This window comes from Bombina bombina, chromosome 7, assembly GCF_027579735.1.
Source record: "Bombina bombina isolate aBomBom1 chromosome 7, aBomBom1.pri, whole genome shotgun sequence".
In the NCBI taxonomy this organism is placed as follows: domain Eukaryota; kingdom Metazoa; phylum Chordata; class Amphibia; order Anura; family Bombinatoridae; genus Bombina; species Bombina bombina.
Genome location: NC_069505.1, coordinates 348323345 through 348347072, shown reverse-complemented (window position 1 = coordinate 348347072; position 23728 = coordinate 348323345). Strand labels below are relative to the sequence as shown.

The window sequence follows — 23728 nt, the reverse complement described above, 5'->3', positions numbered from 1 at the left end:
GGATCTCAAATCATTAAATTTGAAGGTATGGAAATTGAATGCTTAGTTCTAAGTCATAGAGGTTTCTCTGACTCAGTGATTAATACTATGTTACAAGCTCGTAAATCTGTCTCTAGAAAGATTTATTATAGAATTTGGAAGACATACATTTCATGGTGTTCTTTTCATAAATTCTCCTGGCATTCTTTTAGAATTCCTAGAATTTTACAGTTCCTTCAGGATGGTTTGGATAAGGGTTTGTCTGCAAGTTCCTTGAAAGGTCAAATCTCTGCTCTTTCTGTTTTATTTCACAGAAAGATTGCTATACTTCCTGATATTCACTGTTTTGTACAGGCTCTAGTTCGTATTAAGCCTGTCATTAAATCAATTTCTCCTCCTTGGAGTCTTAATTTGGTTCTGAAGGCTTTACAGGCTCCTCCATTTGAGCCTATGCATTCTTTGGACATTAAACTACTTTCTTGGAAAGTGTTGTTCCTTTTGGCCATCTCTTCTGCTAGAAGAGTTTCTGAGCTATCTGCTCTTTCTTGTGAGTCTCCTTTTCTGATTTCTTTTGTAAGGTGTATCCAGTCCACGGATTCATCCATTACTTGTGGGATATTCTCCTTCCCAACAGGAAGCTGCAAGAGGATCACCCACAGCAGAGCTGTCTATATAGCTCCTCCCCTAACTGCCACCTCCCAGTCATTCTCTTGCAGCTCTCGACAAGGGAAGTAGCTAGAGAGATGTGGTGCATTAATGTAGTTTATCTTCATTCAAAAGTTTATTATTTTCAAATGGTACCGGAGTTGTACTATTTTAGCCTCAGGCAGAAAGTTGAAGAAGAGTCTGCCTGTGGTTTTTGATGATCTTAGCGGTTTGTAACTAAGATCCATTGCTGTTCTTACACATAACTGAAGAGATGGGTAACTTCAGCTGGGGGAATAGCGTGCAGGGTCTCCTGCTCTGAGGTATGTGCAGTTTAAAATTTTTCTAGAGAGATGATAAGCTAGAAAATGCTAACAATACCGGATTTATTTAAGGTGAGCCTGATTACAGTGATTTAATAACGACTGGTATCATGCTTGCTGTAAAGGGTAATATTTTTTATTTTACTCCCATTACTGAATAGATATAACGTTTGCTTGAGGTATATAAACGTTTATTACATACTGGTGATCCCCAAGGCAGAACATAGAGTGATCTGAGATGTCATCGCAGAAAATGCAGCATGTCTGCAGAAAGAACAGGAACTGTTAACACTTTAACTTTTCAGCGCTGCTCCACATTAGACTGTTCTTTTTAAACAGAGCTGTTCTCTGGCTGCATTGTATAAGTTTTCTTTAACAGTGCATCCAGAGCAAAGTGCTGCTTGAATTCAACAATCAAATATGCAGTAGTGCTGCAAAGCAGCAGTGCATTGATTGTACTCTGGCTCTGAGATTTTTGCAAGCTCGTTCCCTAGCTTTTTACAGTCTGCAAAGCTGTTTTTCTTTGAATGTAAGATGTTCGTATGAGCAATGCACCTTTTTATTACTACATGTCTATGTTAGACTAAGAGAAAAGGAAACAAATTAATTCAAGAGGCATGTTACAATTACTTTTTTTGTCTGCAGCTAATTTGCAATGCAATTTTCAACTACTGCACTAGATTATACAACTTTAAATATTGCTTTATTCTCCAGTTAGCCAACACATTGCAATTGATCTGGTGCTTTAGTGTAACTGACACATTTACAATTTTATTTTATTGAAAAATGACCTGCAGAAAAATATTCACTAAAAAAATCTCATCGCAGAAAGTGAAAAAAACTTCTGTCTCTGGGCTGGTGATAAAACTTTATTCTGGGGCCCAGTTTTTCCACATGGCTGACTAAATTTTGCCTAGGGATAGTTTTTTAAGGCCCTCTCACTGTGAGTACAGGTTGGGAGGGGCCTATTTTCGCACCTAAATTGCGCAGTAGTTTTTGCAGCTTGAGACATCCAGCTTCCCTGAAGGAGTCCCCTGAACATATAGGACCTCTCTACAGGGTTTTTGTGCATTCCAAAGTCGTTGTATGGGCGGGTAGGGCCACAGCAGAGCTATGGCAGTTGGTTGTGACTTTTTAAAAAACGTTTATATCGTTTTTTTTAACCGGTTTTGAAACTAAGGGGTTAATCATCCATTTGCAAGTGGGTGCAATGCTATTTCAGTCTATTATACACACTGTAAAAAATTCGTAAAATTTACTGCTTTTTTCACTGTTTTGCAGTTTCTGTGATTTTTTTTTTCTCTTAAAGGCACAGTACGTTTTTATTTTTTGCTTGTTCACAGTTATTAAAGTGTTTTCCAAGCTTGCTGGTCTCATTACTAGTCTGTTTAAACATGTCTGACATAGAGGAAACTCATTGTTCATTATGTTTAGAAGCCATTGTGGAACCCCCTCTTAGAATGTGTACCAAATGCACTGATTTTACTATAGATTACAAAGACCATATTATGGCTTTAAAAAATTTATCACCAGAAGAAATTGACAAGGAGGAAGTTATGCCGTCTAACTCTCCCCACATGTCAGAACCTATAAATCCCGCTCAGGGGACGCCAAGTACATCTAGCGCGCCCATTGCGTATACCTTGCAAGACATGGCGGCAGTTATGAATCATACCCTTACAGAGGTATTATCTAAACTGCCAGGATTGCAAGGAAAGCGAGACAGCTCTGGGACTAGAATAAATACAGAGCTCTCTGACGCTTTAGTGGCTATGTCTGATACACCCTCACAATGTACTGAAGCTGAAGCAGGGGAGCTTCAATCTGTGGGTGATTTTTCTGATTCAGGGAAGATACTTCAACCTGATTCTGATATGTCTACATTTAAATTTTAAGCTTGAGCACCTCCGCGTATTGCTCAGGGAGGTCTTAGCAACTCTGGACGACTGTGACACTATTGTAGTCCCAGAGAAATTATGTAGATTGGATAAATACTATGCAGTACCTATTTACACTGATGTTTTTCCAATCCCTAAAAGGTTTTCTGAAATTATTACTAAGGAATGGGATAGACCAGGTGTACCGTTCTCTCCCCCTCCTGTTTTTAAAAAGATGTTTCCTATAGACGCCGCTACACGGGACTTATGGCAGACGGTCCCTAAGGTGGAGGGAGCCGTTTCTACTCTAGCTAAGCGTACCACTATCCCTGTCTAGATCCAATGGATAAAAAATTAGAGGGTTACCTTAAGAAAATTTTTATTCAACAAGGTTTTATTCTCCAGCCTCTTGCATGCATTGCCCCAGTCACTGCTGTTGCGGCTTTCTGGTTTGAGTCTCTAGAGAAGGCTCTACAGGTTGAAACCCCGTTGGAAGATATTATTGACAAGCTTAAGGCTCTTAAGCTAGCTAATTCATTTGTCTCTGACGCCGTTGTTCATTTAACCAAGCTAACGGCTAAAAATTCAGGTTTTGCTATTCAGGCGCGTAGGGCGCTATGGCTTAAATCCTGGTCAGCTGACGTGACTTCAAAGTCTAAACTTCTCAACATTCCCTTCAAAGGACAGACCCTATTCGGACCTGGACTGAAGGAGATCATTTCTGACATCACTGGAGGAAAAGGTCACGCCCTTCCTCAAGATAGGTCCAACAAATTAAGGACCAAACAGTCTAGTTTTCGGCCCTTTCGAAACTTCAAGAGTGGCGCAGCTTCAACTTCCTCTAACACAAAGCAAGAGGGAACTTTTGCCCTGTCTAAGCCGGTCTGGAGACATAACCAGGCTTGGAACAAGGGGAAACATGCCAAAAAGCCTGCTGCTGCCTCTAAGACAGCATGAAGGAGCATTCCCCGATCCGGAAAATGGATCTAGTAGGGGCCAGACTCTCTCTCTTCGCCCAGGCTTGGGCAAGAGATGTCCAGGATCCCTGGGCATTGGAAATTGTGTCCAAGAGTTATCTTCTGGAATTCAAAACCTCTCCCCCAAAAGGGAGATTTAATCTCTCACTTTTATCTGCAAACCAGATAAAGAGAGAGGCATTCTTACATTGTTCAAGACCTCCTAGTTATGGGAGTGATCCACCCAGTTCCGCAGGAGGAACAGGGTCAGGGCTTCTATTCAAATCTGTTTGTAGTTCCCAAAAAAGAGGGAACATTCAGACCAATCTTAGATCTCAAGATTTCTCTTGTTAAGTGTGTTCAGTCCACGGGACATCCATTACTTATGGGATATATTCTCCTTCCCAACAGGAAGTTGCAAGAGGATCACCCAAGCAGAGCTGCCATATAGCTCCTCCCCTCACATGTCATATCCAGTCATTCTCTTGCAACCCTCAACAAAGAAGGAGGTCGCGAGAGGAGCTGGAGTTTTTACTTAACTATTCTTCAATCAAAAGTTTGTTATTTTAAATGGCACCGGAGTGTGCTGTTTTTCTATCTCAGGCAGTATTTGGAAGAAGAAACTGCCTGCGTTTTTTTTTTTTCCATGATCTTAGCAGGCGTAACTAAGATCCACTGGCTGTTCTCGACATTCTGAGGAGTGGGGTAACTTCAGAAACTGGGAATAGCATGCGGGGTCCTCCGCAAATGAGGTATGTGCAGTACTTTATTTTCTGGGAATGGAATTGACTAAGAAAATACTGCTGTTACCGTATGATGTAAGTACAGCCTTAAATGCAGTAGTGGCAACTGGTATCAGGCTGATAAATGTATGCGCAGTCGAGTTATTTTCTAGGGACTAGAATTTGACTGAGAAAATACTGTTAAAACTGAAATAATACTTAAGCCTTATCTGCAGTGGTAGCGACTGGTAGCAGGCTTAGTGATAACTTTGCATGACATTGGAAAATGTTGTTGTTTAATAAAACGTTTACTGGCATGTTATTCGTTTTTTGTGAGGTACTTTGGTGATAAATCTCTTTGGGCATGATTTTTTTCCACATGGCTAACATATATTTTCTGCATGGAAACCGTTATATCAGGGCTCCCACTGTTGTGATAGGAGTGGGAGGGACCTTGTTTTAGCGCCTTGTTGCGCAGTTATAATTCTAGCACAGTCTTCCTGCTTCTTCCTCCTTGATCCAGGACATCTCTAGTGAGCTCAGGGGTCTGCAAAATTCATTTTTGAGGGAGGTAATCAGTCACAGCAGATCTGTGACAGTGTGCTTGACTGTGATTAAAAGCGTTAAATCTTAATTGATATCCGTTTTATCTATTTTGGGTATTGAGGGGTTAATCATCCTTTTGCTAATGGGTGCAATCCTCTGCTAATATTACACTTCTTGTTAAGAATTGTTTAATTATATCTGTATTTTTGAAGCGCTGCAGCGTTTTTTTATATTGCTTGTAAACTTATTGAAAGTGATTTCCAAGCTTGCTAGTTTCATTGCTAAGTCTGTTTAAACATGTCTGATTCAGAGGAAACTGTTTGTTCATCATGTTCAAAAGCCAATGTGGAGCCCAATAGAACGATGTGTACCAATTGTATTGATATTGCTTTGAATAAAAGTCAATCTGTACCGATAAAGAAACAATCACCAGACAACGAGGGGGAGGTTATGCCGCCTAACTCTCCTCACGTGTCAGTACCTGCGTCTCCCGCTCGGGAGATGCGTAGGATTGAGACGCCAAGTACATCTAGGCCCTTACAAATCACTTTACATGATATGGCTGTTATGAAAGAAGTATTATATAGTATGCCCGAATTAAGGGGCAAACGCGATAGCTCTGGGTTAAGGACAGAGCGGGCTGATGACACGAGAGCCATGTCTGATACTGCGTCACAATTTGCAGAACATGAGGACGGTGAGCTTCATTCTGTCGGTGACGGTTCTGATCCGGGGAGACCGGATTCAGAAATTTCAAATTTTAAATTTAAGCTTGAGAACCTCCGTGTGTTACTAGGGGAGGTATTAGCGGCTCTGAATGATTGCGACACGGTGGCAATTCCAGAGAAATTGTGTAGGTTGGATAGATACTATGCGGTACCGGTGTGTACTGACGTCTTTCCTATATCAAAAAGACTTACAGAAATTGTTAGTAAGGAGTGGGATAGACCCGGTGTGCCTTTTTCCCCTCCCCCGATATTTAGAAAAATGTTTCCTATAGACGCCACCACACGAGACTTATGGCAGACGGTCCCTAAGGTGGAGGGAGCAGTTTCTACTTTAGCCAAGCGTACCACTATCCCGGTGGAGGATAGCTGTGCTTTCTCAGATCCAATGGATAAAAAATTAGAGGGTTATCTTAAGAAAATGTTTGTTCAACAGGGTTTTATATTGCAGCCTCTTGCATGCATTGCGCCTGTCACGGCTGCAGCGGCATTCTGGTTTGAGTCTCTGGAAGAGGCGATTTGCACAGAGCCATTGGATGAGGCTTTGAGCAAAGTTAGAACCCTTAAGCAAGCTAATGCGTTTGTTTCAGATGCCGTAGTACATCTAACCAAACTTACGGCTAAAAATTCCGGATTCGCCATACAGGCGTGCAGAGCGCTCTGGCTTAAATCCTGGTCAGCGGATGTAACTTCCAAGTCTAAGCTACTTAACATTCCTTTCAAAGGGCAGACCTTATTCGGGCCCGGCTTGAAGGAAATTATTGCTGACATTACGGGAGGTAAGGGCCACGCCCTTCCTCAGGACAGGGCCAAACCAAAGGCCAAACAGTCTAATTTTCGTGCCTTTCGTAACTTCAAGGCAGGAGCAGCATCAACTTCCTCCTCTCCAAAACAGGAAGGAACTACTGCTCGTTACAGACAGGGTTGGAAAGGCAACCAGTCATGGAACAAGGGCAAGCAGGCCAGAAAGCCTACTCCCGCCCCTAAGACAGCATGAAGACAGGGCCCCCTATCCGGAGACGGATTTAGTGGGGGGCAGACTTTCTCTCTTCGCCCAGGCTTGGGCAAGAGATGTGCCGGATCCCTGGACGTTGAAGATTATATCTCAGGGATACCTTCTGGATTTCAAAACCTCTCCTCCACAAGGGAGGTTTCATCTTTCGAGGTTATCAACAAACCTAGTAAAGAGAGATTTCTACAATGTGTACAAGACCTCTTAATCATGGGAGTGATCCACTCAGTTCCGCGATCGGAACAGGGACAAGGATTTTACTCAAATCTATTTGTGGTTCCCAAAAAAGAGGGAACCTTCAGACCAATCTTGGACTTAAAGATCTTAAACAAATTCCTAAGGGTACCATCGGTCAAGATGGAAACCATTCGAACCATCCTACCCATGATCCAAGAGGGTCAATATATGACCACAGTGGACTTAAAGGATGCTTACCTTCATATACCGATTCACAAAGATCATTATCGGTACCTAAGGTTTGCCTTTCTAGACAGGCATTACCAGTTTGTGGCTCTTCCCTTCGGGTTAGCCACGGCCCCGAGAATTTTTACGAAGGTTCTGGGCTCACTTCTGGCGGTACTAAGTCCACGAGGCATAGCGGTGGCTCTGTACCTAGACGACATTCTGATACAAGCGTCAAGTTTTCAGAATGCAAAGTCTCATACAGAGATAGTTCTAGCATTTCTGAGGTCGCATGGGTGGAAAGTGAACGTGGAAAAGAGTTCTCTGTTACCACTCACAAGGGTTCCTTTTCTAGGGACTCTTATAGATTCTGTAGAGATGAAGATTTACCTGACGGAGTCCAGGTTATCAAAGATTCTCAATGCTTGCCGTATCCTTCATTCCGTTCCAAGCCCATCAGTAGCTCAGTGCATGGAGGTAATCGGCTTAATGGTCGCGGCAATGGACATAGTGCCATTTGCGCGCCTGCATCTCAGACCGCTGCAACTATGCATGCTCAGTCAATGGAACGGGGATTACTCAGATCTGTCCCCTTTGCTAAATCTGGACCAGGAGACCAGAGATTCTCTTCTCTGGTGGTTGTCACCGGTTCATCTGTCCAAAGGAATGACCTTTCGCAGACCAGATTGGACGATTGTAACAACGGATGCCAGCCTTCTAGGCTGGGGAGCAGTCTGGAATTCCCTGAAGGCTCAGGGATCGTGGACTCAAGAGGAGAAACTCCTTCCAATAAACATTCTAGAATTAAGAGCAATATTCAATGCTCTTCTAGCTTGGCCTCAGTTAGCAAAACTGAGGTTCATCAGATTTCAGTCGGACAATATCACGACTGTGGCTTACATCAATCATCAAGGGGGAACCAGGAGTTCCCTAGCGATGTTGGAAGTCTCGAAGATAATTCGCTGGGCGGAGTCTCACTCTTGCCACCTGTCAGCGATTTACATCCCAGGCGTAGAGAACTGGGAGGCGGATTTCCTAAGTCGCCAGACTTTTCATCCGGGAGAGTGGGAACTTCACCCGGAGGTATTTGCTCAACTGATTCTTCGTTGGGGCAAACCGGATCTGGATCTCATGGCATCTCGCTTCCTTGTTACGGATCCAGGTCCAGGGACCCGGGAGCGGTGCTGGTAGATGCATTAGCAGCCCCTTGGGTTTTAAACATAGCTTATGTGTTTCCACCATTTCCGTTGCTACCTCGACTGATTGCCAGGATCAATCAGGAGAGGGCATCGGTAATTCTGATAGCGCCTGTGTGGCCACGCAGGACCTGGTATGCAGGCCTAGTGGACATGTCGTCCTGTCCACCTTGGTCTCTTCCTCTGCGTCAGGACCTTCTAATTCAGGGTCCTTTCAACCATCCAAACCTAATTTCTCTGAGGCTGACTGCCTGGAAATTGAACGCTTGATTCTATCAAAGCGTGGGTTTTCGGATTCGGTTATTGATACATTAATACAGGCTCGGAAACCTGTGACCAGAAAAATTTACCATAAGATATGGCGTAAATATTTATATTGGTGCGAATCCAAGAGTTACTCATGGAGTAAGGTTAGGATTCCTAGGATATTGGCTTTTCTACAAGAGGGTTTAGAAAAGGGTTTATCCGCTAGTTCGCTAAAGGGACAGATTTCAGCTCTGTCTATTCTTTTACACAAACGTCTGGCAGAGAATCCAGACGTCCAGGCCTTTTGTCAGGCTTTGGCTAGAATTAAGCCTGTGTTTAAAGCTGTTGCTCCTCCGTGGAGCTTAAACTTGGTTCTTAAAGTTCTTCAGGGTGTTCCGTTTGAACCCCTTCATTCCATTGATATTAAGCTTTTATCTTGGAAAGTTTTGTTTTTGATGGCTATTTCCTCGGCTCGAAGAGTCTCTGAGTTATCTGCCTTACATTGTGATTCTCCTTATCTGATCTTTCTCCAACATTGGTGTGTCCGGTCCACGGCGTCATCCTTACTTGTGGGAATATCTCTTCCCCAACAGGAAATGGCAGAGAGTCCCAGCAACGCTGGCCATATAGTCCCTCCTAGGCTCCGCCCACTCCAGTCATTCTCTTTGCCGTTGCACAGGCAACATCTCCACGGAGATGGTTAAGAGTTTTTTGATGTTTAAATGTAGTTTTTTATTCTTCTATTAAGTGTTTGTTATTTTAAAATAGTGCTGGTATGTACTATTTACTCTGAAACAGAAAAGGATGAAGATTTCTGTTTGTGAGAGGAAGATGATTTTAGCAGACAGTAACTAAAATCGATTGCTGTTTCCACATAGGACTGTTGAGATGAAGTAACTTCAGTTGGGGGAAACAGTTAGCAGACTTTTCTGCTTAAGGTTTGACTAGCCATATTTCTAACAAGACCATGTAATGCTGGAAGGCTGTCATTTCCCCTCATGGGGACCGGTAAGCCATTTTCTTAGTCAAGCAAACAGAATAAAGGGCTTAATATGGGCTATAAAACTGGTAGACACTTTTATGGGCTAAATCGATTGCTTTATTTGGGCATTTTATACATGTTTATGCTGATAATTCTCATTTTTAAACTTGGGGAACGTTTTTTTAACGGCAGGCACTATGTTAGACACCTTTTCCAGTCAGGGAGGGCCTTCCCAGTTATAGGCTGAGCCTCATTTTCGCGCCATTACTGCGCAGTTGTTTTTTGAGAGCAAGACATGCAGATGCATGTGTGAGGATCTGAAAGTAGCTGGAAAAGTTTCTAGAAGGCGTCACTTGGTATCGTATTCCCCTCTGGGCTTGGTTAGGTCACAGCAAAGGCTATAGCTGGGACTGTATAGGGGTTAAATTTGTAAACGGCTCCGGTTCCGTTATTTTAAGGGTTAAAGCTCTGAAAATCGGTGTGCAATACTCTTAATGCTTTAAGACACTGTGGTGAAATTTTGGTAATTTTTGAACAATTCCTTCATACTTTTTCACATATTCAGTAATAAAGTGTTTTCTGTTTAAAATTTAAAGAGACAGTAACGGTTTTGTTTTAAAACTTTTTTTGTGCTTTATTGACAAGTTTAAGCCTGTTTAACATGTCTGTGCCTTCGGATAAGCTATGTTCTATATGTATGAAGCCAATGTGTCTCCCCATTTAAATTTGTGTGATAATTGTGCCTTAGCGTCCAAACAAAGTAAGGACAGTACTGCAACAGATAATGAAATTGCCCAAGATGATTCCTCAGATGAGGGGAGTAAACATGATACTACATCATCTCCTACTGTGTGTACACCAGTTTTGCCCACGCAGGAGGCCCCTAGTACATCTAGCGCGCCAATGCTTATTACCATGCAACAATTGACGGCTGTAATGGATAACTCCATAGCAAATATTTTATCCAAAATGCCTACATATCAGAGAAAGCGCGATTGCTCTGTTTTAAACACTGAAGAGCAGGAGGGCGCTGATGATAATTGTTCTGTCATACCCTCACACCAATCTGAAGTGGCCATGAGGGAGGTTTTGTCAGATGGGGAAATTTCAGATTCAGGAAAAATTTCTCAACAAGCTGAACCTGATGTTGTGACATTTAAATTTAAATTAGAACATCTCTGCGCACTGCTTAAGGAGGTGTTATCTACTCTGGATGATTGTGACAGCTTGGTCATTCCAGAGAAATTATGCAATATGGACAAGTTCCTAGAGGTTCCGGTGCACCCCGACGCTTTTCCTATACCCAAGCGGGTGGCGGACATAGTGAATAAGGAGTGGGAAAAGCCCGGCATACCTTTTGTTCCCCCTCCTATATTTAAGAAATTATTTCCTATGGTCGACCCCAGAAAGGACTTATGGCAGACAGTCCCTAAGGTCGAAGGGGCAGTTTCTACTCTAAACAAGCGCACTACTATTCCTATCGAGGATAGTTGTGCTTTCAAAGATCCTATGGATAAAAAATTGGAGGGTTTGCTTAAAAATATTTTTGTACAGCAAGGTTACCTTCTACAACCCATTTCGTGCATTGTTCCTGTCACTACAGCAGCGTGGTTCTGGTTCGAGGAACTAGAAAAGTCGCTCGGTAGAGAGACTCCATATGAGGAGGTTATGGACAGAGTTCACGCACTTAAGTTGGCTAACTCTTTTATTTTAGATGCCGCTTTGCAATTAGTTAGATTAGCGGCGAAAAATTCAGGGTTTGCAATCGTGGCGTGCAGAGCGCTTTGGCTAAAGTCTTGGTCAGCGGATGTGTCATCCAAGACAAAATTGCTTAACATCCCTTTCAAAGGTAAAACTCTATTTGGACCAGAGTTGAAAGAGATTATCTCAGACATCACTGGGGGAAAGGGCCACGCCCTTCCACAAGATAGGCCTTTCAAGGCCAAGAATAAGTCTAATTTTCGTTCCTTTCGCAATTTCAGGAACGGACCGGCCTCTAATTCTGCATCCTCTAAGCAAGAGGGTAATGCCTCACAACCCAAACCAGCCTGGAAACCGATGCAAGGCTGGAACAAGGGTAAGCAGGCCAAGAAGCCTGCTGCTGCTAACAAAACAGCATGAAGGAGTAGCCCCCGATCCGGGACCGGATCTAGTAGGGGGCAGACTCTCTCTCTTTGCTCAGGCTTGGGCAAGAGATGTTCAGGATCCCTGGGCACTAGAAATAGTTTCTCAGAGTTATCTTCTGGAATTCAGGGAACTACCCCCAAGGGGAAGGTTCCACATGTCTCACTTATCCTTAAACCAAATAAAGAGACAGGCGTTCTTACATTGTGTAGAAGACCTGTTAAAGATGGGAGTGATACACCCAGTTCCACTAAAGGAACAAGGAATGGGATTTTATTCAAATCTGTTCGTAGTTCCCAAAAAAGAGGGAACTTTCAGACCAATTTTGGACTTGAAGATCCTAAACAATTTTCTCAGGGTACCATCGTTCAAGATGGAAACCATTCGAACGATTCTACCCACTATCCAGGAAGGTCAATTTATGACTACCGTGGATCTAAAGGATGCGTACCTACATATTCCTATCCACAAAAAACATCATCAGTTCCTAAGGTTCGCCTTTCTGGACAAACATTACCAGTTTGTGGCCCTCCCATTCGGGTTAGCCACTGCTCCAAGGATTTTCACAAAGGTACTAGGGTCCCTTCTAGCGGTTCTAAGACCGAGGGGCATTGCAGTAGTACCTTACTTGGACGACATTCTAATACAAGCGTCGTCCCTGTCAAAAGCAAAGGCTCATACAGACATCGTTCTGGCCTTTCTCAGATCACACGGATGGAAGGTGAACATAGAAAAGAGTTCTCTGTCTCCGTCAACAAGAGTTCCCTTCTTGGGAACAATAATAGATTCCTTAGAAATGAGGATTTTTCTGACAGAGGTCAGAAAGTCAAAACTTCTAAGCGCTTGTCAAGTTCTTCATTCTGTTCCACGTCCTTCCATAGCGCAGTGCATGGAAGTAGTAGGGTTGATGGTTGCAGCAATGGACATAGTTCCTTTTGCACAAATTTATCTAAAACCATTACAACTGTGCATGCTCAAACAGTGGAATGGGGACTATACAGACTTGTCTCCAATGATTCAAGTAGATCAGAAGACCAGAGATTCAATCCGTTGGTGGCTGACCCTGGACCATCTATCCCAGGGAATGAGCTTCCGCAGACCAGAGTGGGTCATTGTCACGACCGACGCCAGTCTAGTGGGCTGGGGTGCGGTCTGGGAATCCCTGAAAGCTCAGGGACTATGGTCTCGGGAAGAGTCTCTTCTCCCGATAAACATTCTGGAACTAAGAGCGATCTTCAATGCTCTCAGGGCTTGGCCTCAGCTAGCAAAGGCCAGATTCATAAGATTCCAATCAGACAACATGATGACTGTTGCGTATATCAATCATCAGGGGGGAACAAGGAGTTCCCTGGCGATGAAAGAAGTGACCAAAATAATTCATTGGGCGGAGGATCACTCCTGCCACCTATCTGCGATCCACATCCCAGGTGTGGAAAACTGGGAAGCGGATTATCTGAGTCGTCAGACATTCCATCCGGGGGAGTGGGAACTCCACCCGGAGATCTTTGCCCAACTGACTCAATTATGGGGCATTCCAGACATGGATCTGATGGCGTCTCGTCAGAACTTCAAGGTTCCTTGCTACGGGTCCAGATCCAGGGATCCCAAGGCGACTCTAGTAGATACACTAGTAGCACCTTGGACCTTCAACCTAGCTTATGTATTTCCACAGTTTCCTCTCATTCCCAGGCTGGTAGCCAGGATCAAACAGGAGAGGGCCTCGGTGATCTTGATAGCTCCTGCGTGGCCACGCAGGACTTGGTATGCAGACCTGGTGAATGTCATCGGTTCCACCATGGAAGCTACCTTTGAGACAGGACCTTCTTGTTCAGGGTCCATTCGAACATCCAAATCTGGTCTCCCTCCAGCTGACGGCTTGGAGATTGAACGCTTGATTCTATCAAAGCGTGGGTTTTCAGATTCTGTGATAGATACTCTGGTTCAAGCCAGAAAACCGGTAACTAGAAAGATTTACCATAAAATATGGAAAAGATATATCTGTTGGTGTGAATCCAAAGGATTCCAATGGAATAAGATAAAAATTCCTAAGATTCTCTCCTTTCTACAAGAAGGTTTGGAGAAAGGATTATCTGCAAGTTCGCTAAAGGGACAGATCTCTGCTTTATCTGTCTTACTACACAAAAGACTGGCAGCTGTGCCAGATGTTCAAGCATTTGTTCAGGCTCTGGTTAGGATCAAGCCTGTTTACAGACCTTTGACTCCTCCCTGGAGTCTAAATCTAGTTCTTTCAGTTCTTCAAGGGGTTCCGTTTGAACCTTTACATTCCATAGATATTAAGTTACTATCTTGGAAAGTTTTGTTTTTGGTTGCTATTTCTTCTGCTAGAAGAGTTTCAGAGTTATCTGCTCTGCAGTGTTCTCCGCCCTATCTGGTGTTCCATGCAGATAAGGTGGTTTTGCGTACTAAGCCTGGTTTTCTTCCAAAGGTTGTTTCTAACAAGAATATTAACCAGGAGATAGTTGTACCTTCTTTATGTCCGAATCCAGTTTCAAAGAAGGAACGTTTGTTACACAATTTGGACGTAGTCCGTGCTCTAAAATTCTATTTAGAGGCTACAAAAGATTTCAGACAAACATCTTCTTTGTTTGTTGTCTATTCTGGTAAAAGGAGAGGTCAAAAAGCGACTTCTACCTCTTTCCTTTTGGCTTAAAAGCATCATCCGATTGGCTTATGAGACTGCCGGACGGCAGCCTCCTGAAAGAATCACAGCTCACTCCACTACGGCTGTGGCTTCCACATGGGCCTTCAAGAACGAGGCTTCTGTTGACCAGATATGTAAGGCAGCGACTTGGTCTTCACTGCACACTTTTGCCAAATTTTACAAATTTGATACTTTTGCTTTCTCGGAGGCTATTTTTGGGAGAAAGGTTTTGCAAGCCGTGGTGCCTTCCGTTTAGGTAACCTGATTTGCTCCCTCCCTTCACCCGTGTCCTAAAGCTTTGGTATTGGTTCCCACAAGTAAGGATGACGCCGTGGACCGGACACACCAATGTTGGAGAAAACAGAATTTATGCTTACCTGATAAATTACTTTCTCCAACGGTGTGTCCGGTCCACGGCCCGCCCTGGTTTTTTAATCAGGTCTGATGAATTATTTTCTCTAACTACAGTCACCACGGTACCATATGGTTTCTCCTATATATTTCCTTCTGTCCGTCGGTCGAATGACTGGGGTGGGCGGAGCCTAGGAGGGACTATATGGCCAGCTTTGCTGGGACTCTTTGCCATTTCCTGTTGGGGAAGAGATATTCCCACAAGTAAGGATGACGCCGTGGACCGGACACACTGTTGGAGAAAGTAATTTATCAGGTAAGCATAAATTCTGTTTTCATTCAGACAAGGTAGTACTGCGTACTAAACCTGGGTTTTTGCCTAAGGTTGTTTCTAACAGGAATATCAATCAAGAGATTGTTGTTCCATCATTATGTCCTAATCCTTCTTCAAAGAAGGAACGTCTTTTGCATAATCTAGACGTGGTCCGTGCTCTGAAGTTCTACTTACAGGCAACTAAAGATTTTAGACAAACTTCTTCTCTGTTTGTCGTTTACTCTGACAGAGGAGAGGTCAAAAGGCTTCGGCTACCTCTCTCTCTTTTTGGCTTCGTAGCATAATACGTTTAGCCTATGAGACTGCTGGACAGCAGCCTCCTGAAAGAATTACAGCTCATTCCACTAGAGCTGTGGCTTCCACCTGGGCCTTTAAGAATGAGGCCTCTGTTGAACAGATTTGCAAGGCTGCAACTTGGTCTTCACTTCATACTATTTCCAAATTTTACAAATTTGACACTTTCGCTTCTTCGGAGGCTGGTTTTGGGAGAAAGGTTCTACAGGCAGTGGTTCCTTCTGTTTAATGTTCCTGCCTTGTCCCTCCCATCATCCGTGTACTTAGCTTTGGTATGGGTATCCCATAAGTAATGGATGACCCGTGGACTGAACACACTTAACAAGAGAAAACATAATTTATGCTTACCTGATAAATTTATTTCTCTTGTAGTGTGTTCAGTTCACGGCCCGCCCTGTCTCTTTAAGGCAGGTTCTAAATTTTAAAATTATAACTCCAGTCACCACTGCACCTTATAGTTTCTCCTTTCTCGTCTTGTTTCGGTCGAATGACTAGATATGACATGTGAGGGGAGGAGCTATATGGCAGCTCTGCTTGGGTGATCCTCTTGCAACTTCCTGTTGGGAAGGAGAATATATCCCATAAGTAATGGATGACCCGTGGACTGAACACACTACAAGAGAAATAAATTTATCAGGTAAGCATAAATTATGTTTTCTCAGAGTCCCATCCAATCAAGATGGAGACTATTCGAACCATCCTTCCTATGATCCAGGAGGGTCAATATATGACTACCGTAGACTTAAAGGATGCTTATCTTCACATCCCGATACACAAAGATCATCATCGTTTTCTCAGGTTTGACTTTCTAGACAGGCACTACCAGTTTGTGGCTCTTCCCTTCGGGTTGGCCACGGCACCAAGAATCTTTACAAAGGTACTAGGGTCCCTTCTAGCAGTCCTAAGGCCGCGGGGTATAGCAGTAGCCCCTTACTTAGACGACATTCTGATACAGGCGTCGACTTTTCAAATTGCCAGGTCCCACACGGACATTGTTCTGGCATTTCTGAGGTCCCATGGGTGGAAGGTGAATGAAGAAAAGAGTTCTCTACCACCTCTAACAAAAGTTTCATTCCTAGGGACTCTGATAGATTCGGTAGAAATGAAGATTTACCTAACGAAGGCCAGATTGTCAAAACTTCTAGAATCTTGCCGTGTTCTTTATTCCACTTCTCGTCCTTCAGTGGCTCAGTGTATGGAAGTAATCGGTTTAATGGTCGCGGCAATGGACATAGTACCGTTTGCCCGCCTACATCTCAGACCGCTGCAACTTTGCATGCTCAGTCAGTGGAATGGGGATTACACAGATTTGTCCCCTCTACCAAATCTGGATCAAGAAACCAGGGATTCTCTTCTCTGGTGGCTATCTCGGGTCCATCTGTCCAAGGGGATGAGCTTCCGCAGGCCAGATTGGACTATAGTAACGACAGATGCCAGCCTTCTGGGCTGGGGTGCAGTCTGGAACTCCCTGAAGGCTCAGGGCTTGTGGACTCAGGAGGAGGCACTCCTTCCGATAAACATTCTGGAACTAAGAGCGATATTCAATGCTCTTCAGGCTTGGCCTCGGCTAGCTGCGGTCAGGTTCATCAGATTTCAGTCGGACAACATCACGACTGTAGCCTATATCAACCATCAGGGGGGAACAAGGAGCCCCCTGGCAATGTTGGAGGTTTCAAAGATAATTCTATGGGCAGAGGTTCACTCTTGCCATCTCTCAGCTATCCATATCCCAGGAGTAGAGAACTGGGAGGCCGATTTTCTAAGTCCGCAGACTTTTCATCCGGGGGAGTGGGAGCTCCATCCGGAGGTATTTGCCCAGCTGATTCAACTATGGGGCAAACCAGAACTGGATCTCATGGCGTCTAGTCAGAACGCCAAACTTCCTTGTTACGGGTCCAGTTCAAGAGATCACCAGGCAGCGCTGATAGATGCTCTAGCAGCGCCCTGGTCCTTCAGCCTGGCTTATGTGTTTCCACCGTTTCCTCTGCTCCCTTCGGCTGATTGCCAAGATCAAGCAGGAGAGAGCTTCTGTGATTTTGATAGCTCCTGCGTGGCCACGCAGGACTTGGTATGCAGATCTGGTGGAAATGTCATCCTTTCCACCATGGACTCTGCCGCTGAGGCAGGACCTTCTACTTCAAGGTCCCTTCAAACATCCAAATCTAATTTCTCTGCGTCTGACTGCTTGGAGATTGAACGCTTGATTTTATCAAAGCGTGGTTTTTCCGAGTCGGTCATTGATACCTTATTTCAGGCTCGAAAGCCTGTCACCAGGAAAATCTATCATAAGATATGGTGTAAATATCTTCATTGGTGTGAATCCAAGGGTTACTCATGGAGTAAAGTCAGGATTCCCAGGATATTGTCTTTTCTCCAAGAAGGATTGGAGAAGGGATTGTCAGCTAGTTCCTTAAAGGGACAGATTTCTGCTCTGTCTATTCTTTTGCACAAGCGTCTGGCAGATGTTCCAGACGTTCAGGCGTTTTGTCAGGCTTTAGTTAGAATCAAGCCTGTGTTTAAACCTGTTGTTCCGCCATGGAGTTTAAATTTAGTTCTTAAAGTTCTTCAAGGGGTTCCGTTTGAACCTCTGCATTCCATAGATATCAAGCTTTTATCTTGGAAAGTTCTGTTTTTGGTAGCTATCTCTTCGGCTCGAAGAGTTTCAGAGTATTCTGCCTTGCCGTGTGATTCCCCTTATCTGATCTTCCATGCAGATAAGGTAGTTTTGCGTACCAAACCTGGGTTTCTTCCTAAGGTGGTATCTAATAAGAATATCAATCAGGAGATTGTTGTTCCGTCACTGTGTCCTAATCCTTCTTCAAAGAAGGAACGTCTATTCCACAATCTTGACGTGGTTCATGCTTTAAAGTTTTATTTACAAGCTACTAAAGATTTTCGTCAAACATCTGCATTGTTTGTTGTCTACTCTGGAAAGAGGAAAGGCCAAAAGGCTTCAACAACTTCTCTTTCTTTTTGGTTAAGAAGTATAATCCGCTTAGCTTATGAGACTGCTGGCCAGCAGCCTCCTGAAAGAATTACAGCTCATTCCACTAGAGCGGTGGCTTCCACATGGGCTTTTAAAAATGAGGCTTCTGTTGAACAGTTTTGTTAGGCTGCGACTTGGTCTTCGCTTCATACTTTTTCTAAATTCTACAAATTTGATACTTTTGCTTCTTCGGAGGCTATTTTTGGGAGAAAGGTCTTACAGGCAGTGGTGCCTTCCGTTTAAGCGCCTGCCTTGTCCCTCCCTTCATCCGTGTCCTATAGCTTTGGTATTGGTATCCCACAAGTAATGGATGAATCCGTGGGCTGGATACACCTTACAAGAGAAAACAAAATTTATGCTTACCTGATAAATTTATTTCTCTTGTGGTGTATCCAGTCCACGGCCCGCCCTGTCATTTTAAGGCAGGTGTTTTTTATTTTTTAAACTACAGGCACCACTGCACCCTATAGTTTCTCCTTTCTCTTGCTTGTCTTCGGTCAAATGACTGGGAGGTGGCAGTTAGGGGAGGAGCTATATAGACAGCTCTGCTGTGGGTGATCCTCTTGCAGCTTCCTGTTGGTAAGGAGAATATCCCACAAGTAATGGATGAATCCGTGGACTGGATACACCAAGAGAAATAAATTTATCAGGTAAGCATAAATTTTGTTTTTTTCATCAGGATAAGGCAGTTTTGCAGACTTCTTTTCAATTTTTACCTAAGGTTGTGAATTCTAACATTAGTAGAGAAATTGTTGTCCCTTCCTTATGTCCTAATCCTAAGAATTCTTTGGAGAGATCCTTACATTCTTTGGATGTGGTAAGAGCTTTGAAATATTATGTGGAAGCTACTAAAGATTTCAGGAAGACTTCCAGTCTATTTGTTTTATTTTCTGGTCCTAGGAAAGGTTAGAAGGCTTCTGCTATTTCCTTGGCTTCTTGGTTGAAACTTTTGATTCATCAAGCTTATTTGGAGTCGGGTCAGGCCCCGCCTCAAAGAATTACAGCTCATTTTACTAGATCAGTCTCCACTTCGTGGGCTTTTAAGAATGAAGCTTCAGTTGATCAGATTTGCAAAGCGGCGACTTGGTCCTCTTTGCATACATTTACTAAATTCTACCGTTTTGATGTATTTGCTTCTTCGGAAGCAGTTTTTGGTAGAAAAGTTCTTCAGGCAGCTGTTTCAGTTTGATTCTTCTGCTTTTGTTTTAAGTTTTTTTCTTTCAAAAATGGAATAAACTTATTTTTTTGGGTTGTGGTTTAATTTTTTCAGCGGAATATGGCTGTTTTTATTTTTATTCCCTCCCTCTCTAGTGACTCTTGAGTGAAAGACTCCTCATCTTGGGTATTGATATCCCAAATGTCACTAGCTCATGGACTCTTGCCAATTACATGAAAGAAAACATAATTTTTGTAAGAACTTACCTGATAAATTCATTTCTTTCATATTGGCAAGAGTCCATGAGGCCCACCCTTTTTATGGTGGTTATAATTTTTTGTATAAAGCACAATTATTTCCAAATTTCCTTTGTTGATGCTTTCTACTCCTTTCTTTATCACCCCACTGCTTGGCCATTCGTTAAACTGAATTGTTGGTGTGGTGAGGGGTGTATTTATAGGGATTTTGAGGTTTGGGAAACTTTGCCCCTCCTGGTAGGATTGTATATCCCATATGTCACTAGCTCATGGACTCTTGCCAATATGAAATAAATGAATTTATCAGGTAAGTTCTTACATAAATTATGTTTTTTCCTTCCTCATTTTGCTTGTTTTTATGTTAGACTGAGTTACCTGTGTGGTGGAAGAGGTTTTATAGAGTTCTTGGGGTTTGGAAATCTTAACCTCCTTCTAGTGGTAAGGAAGAGTAATTCCCAGGAGTGATGGATCATTGACTCTCACCAAGAAATAAGAGGAAATTAATTTATCAGGTAAGCAGAAATACTTATATGCTAAATATAAGTGTATATGCTAAATCAATTGAAAGTGATACATTATAACTGCATTTTTGGTTCAGCACCTAGATAGTGCTTTCTGATAGATGTATAAATGTAGCCACCAATCAGCAACCACTACCCAGGTACTGAACCAAAAATGGTCCAGCTCCTAAGCTTACATTCAAATAAAGATAGCAAGATGACAAAGAAAAATTGGTAATAGAAGTAAACTAGAAAGTTGCTTAAAATTGCTGCTCTATCTGAATAGTGAAAGTTTAATTTTGACTAGACTATCCCTTTAAGAATGTTAAAAACTATCTAAAAACTTTACTTTTTGCATATACCTGAAAATTAACACTGAGATGTTTAATGCAATGTGTACCGTATTGCTTACAGGCCAATATGATTCCTTATTTCGTTCTTTTTTTTATTTATAGAATTTCTGTAAAATAATCCCTTACCAATTTTCTATTTGAATACTCCTTCCTAATAACTGATAAATATATTGTAAATTAAGGTGATTGTGGAATAGCTGATTTGTACTTGTTTATTTAGAAGAGATGGAGTCATGCTTGTTAAACAGTCCAATGATTTCTTCTGTTCGTAGTTTATTAATTATTTCTTTGTTATCCTTCTTAGATGACCAGACTCAAAGCAAGGAACATTCTGAAAGCAGCTCATTTCACTTCCTCCATTGTTTTGTAGTAAAGTTCACCAGCCTGCAGTCTGTTAACATTGGTCTGTTTGATCAATATTTCCGCATAACAGGTAATATTCTTTTAAACTTTGTCAAAAGTTATAAAACAGAGTGATTGGAATAAAGAAAATTATATAAAAGTGACCATCATTGTTCACTTTCACACCCAATTTTAAAAATAAGTTTCCTAGTTTGCATAGGAAAACAGAAGTACATTCTTTTTTTTTTTCTTTTCAGATTGCTGTCTGTAAGACACTTTTCCATCTTAATGGAAGGAGAATCCACTGCTTCATTCATTACTTTTGGAATTAATAACCTGGCCACTAGGAGGAGGCAAAGACACCCAAGCCAAAGGCATAAATACCACCCCCACTCCTCTCATCCCCCAGTCATTCTTTGCCTTTCGTCACAGGAGGTTGGCTGAGTAGTCTCTTATGGAGGGTAGTACTCTTCGCAATGGGACTGGAGTTTTAAGTAGTCCTATCAGCCTCTCAGTGAGAGCATGGGTGAAAGTTACAGTCCTGGAGATCTAGGGGGAGTTCTTCTGGGAAACCATCCCGACTTATGTAAACAGCTCCTTAATCAATCAGCGGTGATGAGTTTTGTTGCCTGCTTCCGGCTCTCAAGTCCATGTCAGGAGTGATGCTACTAACCTGTCACACTTGAAAGGCTGTGTTCGTGTTCCACGGCGTAGATTCTGGTAAGATCGTTTCATGTTTTATACATGTATGATAATGCTAGAAGACAGGGTCACAGTGTGACTCCTTTTCTCCAACATAGGTGTGTCCGGTCCACGGCGTCATCCTTACTTGTGGGATATTCTCTTCCCCAACAGGAAATGGCAAAGAGCCCAGCAAAGCTGGTCACATGATCCCTCCTAGGCTCCGCCTACCCCAGTCATTCTCTTTGCCGTTGTACAGGCAACATCTCCACGGAGATGGCTTAGAGTTTTTTTTTAGTGTTTAACTGTAGTTTTTATTATTCAATCAAGAGTTTGTTATTTTGAAATAGTGCTGGTATGTACTATTTACTCAGAAACAGAAAAGAGATGAAGATTTCTGTTTGTATGAGGAAAATGATTTTAGCAACCGTCACTAAAATCCATGGCTGTTCCACACAGGACTGTTGAGAGCAATTAACTTCAGTTGGGGGAACAGTGAGCAGTCTCTTGCTGCTTGAGGTATGACACATTCTAACAAGACGATGTAATGCTGGAAGCTGTCATTTTCCCTCTGGGATCCGGTAAGCCATGTTTATTACGATTGTAAATAAGGGCTTCAAAAAGGGCTTATTAAGACTGTAGACTTTTTTTGGGCTAAATCGATTGATTATTAACACATATTTAGCCTTGAGGAATCATTTTATCTGGGTATTTTGATATAATAATATCGGCAGGCACTGTTTTAGACACCTTATTCTTTAGGGGCTTTCCCAAAGCATAGGCAGAGCCTCATTTTCGCGCCGGTATTGCGCACTTGTTTTTGAGAGGCATGGCATGCAGTCGCATGTGAGAGGAGCTCTGATACTTAGAAAAGACTTTCTGAAGGCGTCATTTGGTATCGTATTCCCCTTGGGGCTTGGTTGGGTCTCAGCAAAGCAGATACCAGGGACTGTAAAGGGGTTAAAGTTCAAAACGGCTCCGGTTCCGTTATTTTAAGGGTTAAAGCTTCCAAATTTGGTGTGCAATACTTTTAAGGCTTTAAGACACTGTGGTGAAAATTTGGTAAATTTTGAACAATTCCTTCATGTTTTTTCGCATTTGCAGTAATAAAGTGTGTTCAGTTTAAAATTTAAAGTGACAGTAACGGTTTTATTTTAAAACGTTTTTTGTACTTGTTATCAAGTTTATGCCTGTTTAACATGTCTGAACTACCAGATAGACTGTGTTCTGAATGTGGGGAAGCCAGAATTCCTATTCATTTAAATAAATGTGATTTATGTGACAATGACAATGATGCCCAAGATGATTCCTCAAGTGAGGGGAGTAAGCATGGTACTGCATCATTCCCTCCTTCGTCTACACGAGTCTTGCCCACTCAGGAGGCCCCTAGTACATCTAGCGCGCCAATACTCCTTACTATGCAACAATTAACGGCTGTAATGGATAATTCTGTCAAAAACATTTTAGCCAAAATGAACACTTATCAGCGTAAGCGCGACTGCTCTGTTTTAGATACTGAAGAGCATGACAACGCTGATATTAATATTTCTGAAGGGCCCCTAACTCAGTCTGATGGGGCCAGGGAGGTTTTGTCTGAGGGAGAAATTACTGATTCAGGGAACATTTCTCAACAAGCTGAACCTGATGTGATTGCATTTAAATTTAAGTTGGAACATCTCCGCATTCTGCTTAAGGAGGTATTATCCACTCTGGATGATTGTGACAAGTTGGTCATCCCAGAGAAACTATGTAAAATGGACAAGTTCCTAGAGGTGCCGGGGCTCCCAGAAGCTTTTCCTATACCCAAGCGGGTGGCGGACATTGTTAATAAAGAATGGGAAAGGCCCGGTATTCCTTTCGTCCCTCCCCCCATATTTAAAAAATTGTTTCCTATGGTCGACCCCAGAAAGGACTTATGGCAGACAGTCCCCAAGGTCGAGGGAGCGGTTTCCACTTTAAACAAACGCACCACTATACCCATAGAGGATAGTTGTGCTTTCAAAGATCCTATGGATAAAAAATTAGAAGGTTTGCTTAAAAAGATGTTTGTTCAGCAGGGTTACCTTCTACAACCAAT

The 23728-nt window shown here is 42.7% G+C and overlaps 1 protein-coding gene across 1 annotated transcript in view; it reads left to right on the top strand.

Moving 5' to 3' along the window:
• NISCH (nischarin) overlaps positions 1–23728 on the top strand; it is a 670823-nt gene that overhangs the window by 521349 nt on the left and 125746 nt on the right. The window contains 1 exon segment of the mRNA XM_053721022.1: positions 20933–21061. Coding sequence (XP_053576997.1) covers positions 20933–21061 — 129 coding nt within the window.